Genomic DNA, 8,760 nt, shown 5'->3' with positions numbered 1-8,760 from the left:
GCACGTGTTTTGGGATGGTTGCGTGGGTGTGTTGTGGCAGGCGTTTGGTGCAGGTAAGTTGTTTTGGGAGTGCTCTTCCGAGTGTTGTAGGCTTTTCTCGGTTTTGCTTTTTCTTTTTATTAGTTATCTTTTTTTTTGTCTTATAATCGCTTTCCATTGTCTTCCTTTTTTTCTTTACGTTTTTTTGTTACACTTTGTACTTTTATTATTTACTGAATGTATTTACATTCTGTTTTTCTCATGTCCATTTGATATATTTTCATCTTGTACATTTGTGTTCTTCCTCTCTCCTGCCACGTTGTCGACTTTCGAGCTGTCTTGTGCTGCCCTGTTCCCTTATGGTGTTACATGCAGATCCCATCGTTATCCACGCGTGGCCGTGTCATGCTCTGCAAAGCCCACTGCAGGATCCCATCCCAGGAGCTCTGCAGCAATCATCCAAGGTTTCTGTTATACCTCAACATGGTCCTTGGTTTTCCAGCTGTCTTGCTGCATGTTGGTTTTTTGTGGAGCCCTCTTTCGGTCCCTACCTCGCCTAGCAGCGTATCCAGCTCTTCCTTGCCTAGCACCAGGTCCCCGCTAGGCTCTTCAGTTCCCTAGGGGTAGAGGTTCATGATCACTGCTGGTTTCACTTCTGCCACTGATTTTGTCTATAAGCCACCTTTCTTTCTCCCCCAGTCTTTTGCTGTAGCTGTGCATAGCACTTGTACACTTGGGGCACAACTCCCATCTGCAGGTGCAGGTACATACAGGATGCTCCACTTGTGCCCCAGAGTGCTGCACCTTCCCTTTGTGTCACCCCTTTGACACCTTTGCCTACACCCAGCAGGCAGCACCAACCTTCCTGAGGGCTGTGTTGTTCATGGGGCTGCTACTTGCCTCTTATTTTTTGTCCTGTTACAGCTGTAATTCCTTTCTTTTCTAGCTGGTGGGGAGCTGTGCCCTTGCTGAGCATGGTCATTTCCCCATCCCTGAGCAAAACTGTAGCAGTACTTGCCTTCACTGCCTGTAGTGCATCCTCTCCAGCGACTGTAGCTCCCTCCAGCTGAGTCATTTCTGAGCTGACACTGCAGGACTTGCACAGCATGAGCCCCCTGCGACAGACAGGGGAAGGGCACAAGAAGTAAGAATCCATTCAGGGACCCACCACCAGCGTGTGTATTGTGTGCAGCTGCTGTGTGCAGGTGTTTTATGCAGCCTGGGAGGCAAGGATGGCAGCACCAAGGCTCAGTCAAGCCTCTTGCCTCAGAAGACTCACCCTGTGGGGCTGCCACTGCCACCATGCACAGGGAAGCGGCAGCAGGGGTGGAAAGCTGTCAGGCAGCGGCTGCAGTAGTTCATGTTGCCTCCAGCCCCACAGATGCTGCATGCAGTGCTTGGTGTTAGCTCCTGAGAGGGGGAGTGGAGCTGCCTCAGCCCTGAGGGCTTGTGACCAGGGGTGGCTGAGCCCTGAGGTGGGAGGCCCAGCCTGGTGGGTACCTCGGTGCTGGCAAGCAGCTCCACCTGCGCTGTGGGATCCGGCTGCCTGTGGAGCTGGGTGTCGCAGGAGCGGCACCGCCATGTCCCGCTGTGGGGGCACAACAGGGCCATGAGGGGTGCCAGGGCGGCCGTTGCAGGGCTGTCAGCCATGGCGGCACAGCCGTTGAGGGGCTGCGCAGGGCGCACCTGGGCACCTCAGTGAGTGGGGGCACCAGGCAGCCCAGGTGGAAAGCCTTGGGGCAGCCATCGCAGCAGATGAGCTCTCCACCGTCGCCACACGCTGCACACTCGTCCTCATTCTGCTGTTGTGCAGGGAGGGTGGTTGCTCAGGCCATAATGGTCATCCCAGCTGGGATCATCATGCCTGTTGCTGTGTGTATTTGCTGGGGGGCTGCTCTCACCTGGTGTGGGGCTGGGAGTCGGGCACGGGCAGCAAGTGGGGGGAGCTGGGCCTGGGGACCACTGGCACTCTGTGGGGAGAGGACACAAGCAGAGGGTCCAGGTAGGGACGGTGGCTGCATGGTGGGGGCCACCTTGGGTCGGGCTGTGGRCTTCGGGATGCGGCTCTTGCTCCCCGTCCCGTGGCGCTGCACTGGGATGCCACCCTCGGCGGCCCGGGGTGAGCGTCGGCTCTCAACGTTCTCCAACCTTCTTGGTGCCCTGGCCTTGCCTGGAGGTCCTGTTGGGTGATGGGGGGGGGGGGGGTCACGGTAGGGTCCCACAGCATGGCAATCAAGAGGGGTTCAGCACTTTGTACCAGGATGCTGTGGTGAGGCCCGCAGCCCATCCTGCTCCTCACGGGGCTTCCTCTTGGCCTGGGACCACTGGCCTGGTGGGCTGGGGGATGGTCGCCCAGCGCGGCGCTGCTGCTGCCCTGGGTCACTGTCTGCAAGGCATGAGGAGGATGCAGGGAGCTGGCAGTGGGACTGCCCTCACTGCCCGTGGCCACCTGGGCCAGCCGYCTACCTGTGGGGAAGTGCCGGCGGATGGGCCGGAGGCCAGCATAGCGCTGCAGGTTGTAGTCCTTGAAGAGGACAGCCCAGAAGCTGCGGATGGCCCCAGTGTCGCGGCCCAGCAGCCAGGTGAGCAGGGTGTGCAGTGCTCGGTGGCAGCCCTCACGCTCTGTCCGGCTCAGTGTCTCCTGGCGGTGCCAGCAGCCACCATGAGCCCAACTCTGGGGTCCCCACGGCACTGCCGCCGCCAGTCGCCTCACCTTGAACATGTGCTCCGTGATGACATTGTGATCAGCCAGGCCGTGCAGCAGTGGGAAGACGTCGTCAACAGCCATGGCGATCTCCGTGCGGTGCAGCTTYAGCAGGTGCCGCAGGTCCCCATCACCCAGCACCCTGGCCATGGTGCCTGGCTCTGTCTCTGGCCCTGGCTGCTGTGGCCCTTTAATAGTGCCTGTCTGCTAATTGCCTTCACCTGCCCTGGCCCCGGAAACTGGGAACTTGGTTAAGCTCCTTAGGTGCTGCTCGTTACTACGCTAACGGTTATGCAGCTAATGGATAACTGCATAACTGGAGCCACCCTGCCCAAAAACTTATGGACTTTCCACCTCTTTCATCCAGAAACTCAGCGTCCTGCTTGTCCCACCAGAATTGCAGGTGAGAACTTARCCAGAAGAGAGAAGGAGGGGTTTGCGGCTGAGGCAGCTCCATGGAGTCTGTGTGATGCAAGCTGTGGGCTGAGCAGCAGCCCATGATTTTGCCACAGATGGTTCCCAAGGAGGCACTGTCAGGGAGGAAAGTCGCAAACAGTCATTCAGGTGCTGTAATCCCGTGCAGTGAGCCCCACCAGGCCACTGCTGGGGCGCAGAGAGGGGGCAGAATGGCTACAATGGCCCCACGAAACAAACCASGCAACTACCTGGTGTCACGGGCAGGGCTTAGCCGTGGAAAACAGGGAGCTTGGCTGAAACAATACATTAAAAAATGAAATGAAGTAAATGCATAACTAGCCACTTCTGRGTGTATATTTGCTTGTCAATGTGAGTGCCAGGGCCACAGCTGCTCTCCAGAAGCACTGGAGGAGCAACCATGTCGCCCCCTCCCTTACATCCATCCTCCACAAGGCTCTCCTTTGAAACGCCATGGTGCTCAAACCAGTAACCCCCTTTCCCMCAGGAGCCACGCAGGACACATGGAGTGTGTTACAGGCCACTGCATGGTTACAGCTGCAGTTCGCTAGTGGCCCTGACTCTGCATCACTTTCCATGCTGGAAAGGCTGGACATGGCCACCTTCGCCCGCCTCTTTCACTCTCCTCTTCAGCCCGCTGCACAGCTCTGAGCACAAGCATACTCATGACACAGCTTGGCTGAGGCCTGGCCTCCAGCCCAGCTCCCAGGGCACTTTGCTCATTGGGCATGTCRGGACGTGTCTTAACACGCAAATGGACGACCACCTCTGTGCCTCGTACCGTGGGCGGAGGCCGTTTCCCTTATCTGGCTCCTTTAGCAGAGCAATTAGCTGCTCATTTTGCACTTTATCTTTTGTGTCATGCCAGGCACGAGGCAGAGCCAGCACTTGTGTGGTGAAGAGTGAGATGGAGGGGGGAAATCAGCTGCATCTTGCCACAACCCCATACACAGAGCAGAGCTCAGGGCCTGGAGAGCCAGCTCTGCCTTGCAGGAAGGGGGCAAAATACCACCCTGGGCTGGCTGCACAAGGGGACTGGGGGAGCAGCATCCATGCCAGGGTTTGGGGATGCTGTTTTGAGCAAAGGGCTCAAAGCTGACACTGTGCTTGATGCCCTGCTCACCTTTTGCAGATTCCCTCTTGCAAAATTTCTCCTGACCACCCCTGTCTTCTTCTTTCCGGTGGGGCAGAGCCGAGCCGGTTGCCAATGTCCCTGCACAGCAGGAATGGAAAACTTGGCGCAAAGCTCATTTCAAACCGTTTTGAGGACGTCATCTAGAAACGATAGCTTCTGAGGCACTGTCTGGGGCTCTCTTAAAGGCTGAGGAGGGATTGAAATAGAGGGCATGAGACTAACACTTCTAACTCTCCTGTGCACGTTCAGCTTGGATGACTGCTTACAGGCTCAATAAAACAAGATCAGAAAATAAGAATGCAAATATTTTAAATCAATTCAGATTCCTTCTTTTAATTCTTCCCCCTCAGAATGCAAACRCCCACTTTCCTGAATCAGAATTAGGCAAGAGTGGGGGAACCAACTGGCCTTACACTGCTGTTGGGAAGCGGTCTCAGCCCCCCAGCGTTAAATCCTCGACACCGAACCCTCCACGCTCAAAGCACTGCCCTGGGTGCAGGGTTTCACCCTCTGCCCTTATCTTTAGTTGCTCCAAGATCTAGATTTTTTTTTTTTTTGTAAAGAGGCCTAAATATGAATATAAATATGAATATATGAAGCCTAAATTCTCACCTTGGGCTCCAGTTCCTGGAAGTTTTCCTCCCATTGCAAAGTCCTGACAGATGCACATCCACTTCACAGCTGCTCCTGGAAGAGCACCGAGGCAAGAGCTGAAGTAGGGAATATTTATTTTAGCTTCAGTTTCCTCTTTCCTCCCCCAGCAAAAAGAAAAGAAGAAACAACAGCCTGGAGGCATGTTATATTAATTTATTTGGGACACATCAAAAAAAGGAAAAGTCAACAACTGTTAACGTACAAAAGGAGAGTCCTGGGACAAGTTTTACTGTCCTGATTAAAAAGGCACCATGGTCCCAAAGGAGAATAATCAGAATACATCATTTAGAAATTCTCCCTCTTTTGCAGCAGAAACAGAGCCAGGCTGTGGCTCTATCCACAGTCATAAAACCTGCTTGAAAACAAAAAACCCAAAAAACTTCAGCTACTCAACCAAACATGATTTAAATGCAATGGACATCGCTCAGCCTGTATAGAATGACCTAAAAAAAGGGCCACAGCCTAAAAGAGGGTTGTATTTTTCCTTAAAGCAACACAGGTAACAAAAGCACTAAGTGCTAAGTGGAGGAAGATGCCTGGCTGCCCAGCTTCCAGCCTCCTCGGCTCAGGACCTTCTGCGGGACACGTGGCTGGCAAAGGAAGCAGCCAGGCTGAGCGGGGTGCTGCGACCCAAGCGGGGTCACCTGTGGCGTGCAGGAAGTCGCATCCGACCGCCTGAAATTCCCTGAATAAAGCCCAGGATGAGTCAGTCCTGGCGGATTCACTTTGTGCACTCGCATTTATGCTGCGGGCTAGATCTGTAATATGACGGGGGTTTTACAGCAGTTATTAAAAACACAAAGCTCTGCTTCTGCGAGGTTGGAGCTTGGTTATATTCCCTGCTTAAACAGGGCTGCTGGTGTGGAAGCCCAGTGAGAGGCTCAAGCCCAGCACCTCAGGGCTGGAAGGCAGATAGTTCACACATGACATTGCTTGCATGGGGGAGCCAGAGGAGCACGTCAGAGAGAGGAGGCAGCCGGAGGGTGCTGCAGACCACGGGTGTGGGTTATCACACCTGCAATGACACTAAGTAAGAGTGACGCAGAATGCACTAAATATTTTGGAGCAACTTACCCTCGAGAGCTTCCCAATGACACACATTGTGGATCCCAGCAGTCACTTCGGAGCAAGATTGCTGGGAAGCTGCAAATTCCCTCAAGGCTGGACAGATCAGTCCTTGGAGGAGGGATGGCACACGGGGGAATCTGCCTTCCCCTGTGCTCGCTCTTGCTGCTTTGCCTCAGTTTGCAGGGCAGCTACTTTGTGTTTCATTCCTCCTTTGGCATAGGACGTCAAAGCGGTCCACAAAGTGATTCATTAAAGCTACAGGAGCTGTCAAAATTATTTGTACATGCATTTATTGTTAAAGGGAGCAAAAGACAGAGAATGAAACAGCACAAGTAAATGTCAGTAAAATGATACGCAGGGTGTTTAGAGCGGAGGAACAGGGAGCAGCTGAGATACTGGAGTGGGGAAAAACAACGTTCACACTGGAAGGTAAATCTGAAAACTAGGCAAGTTTGAGCTCCTTCTACCAAAGCACTTCTCTGGACACTCAGAGCTTTGCTTATTCATTTTGAGCGGATTTTGGCGAGGTTTGGGAAGTTCACCGGATATCCAGCACTGGGTTTCACAGGAAGTTCAAGTCTCTCATCTTTAAAAACCAGTAAAGCGAGTCTAACTGAAAACAGCAGCTACCCTCACGCTGCGTGTAATCTAAAGTCACAGGCCACTTCTTGGGCAAACAGGAGGGTGAGAGGATTGTTATCCTTTTTCAAACAAACTCCTAGTGCAAAACTATCTTCTTTACCCTGCTGTCTGAACGGACCTATGTGGGATGGAAAAACAAGCCCAGGTTTAGAAGCTTCTTGCTGCAAACACCTCAGCTACGCATTCTTGGGAAGGCTTTTTCCTCCCAATATCCCAAGAAGGCAGGGCAAGAGCTTATCGAGTTCTTCTCACCCCAGAACACACAGTGGAGCTGGCATCGCTCCATCCATCCTGCCCCTGCAGCAGGTGGAACACGAGCGCTTCATGTGGGGCTCACTCCTATCACTCCCTGGATTAGTGATTTCATGTTAAGGATCATGAAATTATGGGAAGGTTTGTCCTGATCAATGAAATGTTACTGTGTAGAATAAAACATTCGGAATCACCAACACTTTTAAAACCAAAGTACTGAAAAATTTCTCATCTCATCTCTCTGTCTCTCTCTCCTCAAGCAAGAGAGCAATCTGTTAACAAAATCACAGACTGCATGTCTAGGACTGGGTAATACAAGCTAAAAAAATAGCTTTCTYCTTCACAGAAGTGCCAAATTCTGGGAGGGGCTGAACATCCTGCACTCCCTGTAGGATTAAGGGGAGTAAAATTCAGCGCGTGAATTTTACATTGTAGACAAGTCCAAGTTATTTCCCCGCAGTAAATGAGAGTCCTGTTTTACAGGATTAGGCTCCTACTGGCTCCGAAATGGTGAGAGACTTCTAAAAACACATTCCTATAGCCAGGACTGCGGGCGAAGAGGCTTATGTGCCACATAACCTCGGATCATCTGCCGTGCTTGAGCCTTCAGGTCATGAGCTGATGACAACTTGCCCTTCCACGTTCGCGTGTCTTCGTCCTCGCTGCTGCCGCCCTCCTGGCGCTCGCCCCTGGAGACAGGACATTCCCGAGTGTTGCCTGGGGATCTACAGCAATCACTTCCAATTGATTGTGGGGTTTCAAACTTGCCTCAAGTGTGTATTGCCACCTGCTACTCCAGCAGCTCGGCTCGCTGCCGTYGGCATACGCTAGCAGTTTTTCACCTTGTCCACAGTCTCGTAGAAGCCAGGCCTAACTCTCCGTATGCTCATCCGTATATGCTGGCACTCCAGGGGCACGGAGCTGCCGTCGGAAGCCGTGGCGCCAGCAGACCACGCGGTACAGCGGCGCTTTCGCCTCCCCCTCAGCGAAAAGGCCGGAGCCCCTCCGTTCTCCTCCTCCGCCGGGCAGGATTCGTCCACGCTCGTGCCTTCGTCCGACTGCTCGTCGCTCCTGTACGTCCTCTCCTTGGCTTTGCTTCCCTCCTTCTCCTCCTTGGCAAGCTTTCTGAAGTGCTCTAAGCACTGGATCTTTCGCCTTCTCTCCATCAGCTTCAGTTCTTGTTTGTCGGTGCAGTCTTCATAGGAGATTTTTCTTTCGCCTCTCTGATCTTCGAGAAACTTCCACTCGGTGACAGTCATTTTTATGCCGCTGTACTCCTCCAGCTTATTTCTCATCAGCGCGTCCGCGCAGAAGATGTCGAAGAGCTTCTCGGAGCTCTCGTTGAACCTGCCCGCCCGCTCCGAGAACGCCTGGTTCTGCCTCTGCTTGCGCGTCTGGTAGAGCTTGGTGAACTCCTCGTACATCTTGAGGATGATCTTCTTGATGCTCTTGGTGGCGATGGTGTGCAGGTTGCAGAGCAGCCAGTGCTCCTGCAGGTGCTCGGCGAGCAGCTGCGCGGCGCCCTCCTTGGAGCGCTGCGCCTGCCCGGCGCGCTTGGGCTGCAGCAGGTAGAGCATGTTCTGCACCACGTCCTTGCGCGTGGGCAGCAGGCCGGGCGCGAAGCCGCACGCCTCCACGTACTCCACGGCGCCCAGCGTCTTGCGCGCCTTCGCCTCGGCCATGGCCGCGCCGCCGCCTCGCCCTCACGACGCCACCTGGAACGGGAGGCAAGCGGCACATGAAGACAAGCGCGCGGGGGGCACGCCGCCGCTGCTGTTTGCCTGTCTCTCTGATTGTTTTTCCCCTGTTTATCCCGCCCTGCAGCGAGCCGCGGCCGGGTGTCCCCCCGCGGGTGCCGGCCCCGCCGCCCGGCCGGGCGGGCCCGGCCCGG

At 54.3% G+C, this 8,760-nt stretch overlaps 2 protein-coding genes across 2 annotated transcripts; both read right to left on the bottom strand.

The window, feature by feature from the left end:
- Positions 1 to 288: 288 nt before the first annotated feature.
- On the bottom strand, positions 289 to 2,833 carry AIRE (autoimmune regulator). Its single transcript, XM_026046539.1, has 10 exons — positions 2,693 to 2,833; positions 2,446 to 2,620; positions 2,279 to 2,365; positions 1,881 to 2,158; positions 1,666 to 1,781; positions 1,480 to 1,567; positions 1,259 to 1,389; positions 998 to 1,094; positions 531 to 596; positions 289 to 425 (listed from the first exon to the last, which is right to left on the bottom strand). Exons 1-10 carry the CDS (start codon positions 2,831 to 2,833, stop codon positions 345 to 347), a joined length of 1,260 nt encoding a protein of 419 aa, XP_025902324.1. The 3' UTR covers positions 289 to 344.
- Positions 2,834 to 5,814: 2,981 nt separating this feature from the next.
- LOC112953481 lies at positions 5,815 to 8,551 on the bottom strand. Its single transcript, XM_026046537.1, has one exon. The coding sequence runs from the start codon at positions 8,549 to 8,551 to the stop codon at positions 7,697 to 7,699; it is 855 nt and encodes a 284-aa protein (XP_025902322.1). The 3' UTR covers positions 5,815 to 7,696.
- Between the last annotated feature and the right edge of the window lie 209 nt (positions 8,552 to 8,760).

The sequence above is a fragment of the Nothoprocta perdicaria genome, unplaced genomic scaffold (genome assembly GCF_003342845.1).
Source record: "Nothoprocta perdicaria isolate Ctin4 unplaced genomic scaffold, notPer1 scaffold_449, whole genome shotgun sequence".
Classification (NCBI taxonomy): Eukaryota; Metazoa; Chordata; class Aves; order Tinamiformes; family Tinamidae; genus Nothoprocta; species Nothoprocta perdicaria.
This window is presented reverse-complemented; position numbering and strand designations above follow the sequence as displayed.

Coding starts and splice junctions, on each gene's coding strand:
- LOC112953481 (XM_026046537.1), bottom strand. CDS start 8,551: ATGGCCGAGGCGAAGGCGCGCAAGACGCTGGGCGCCGTGGAGTACGTG.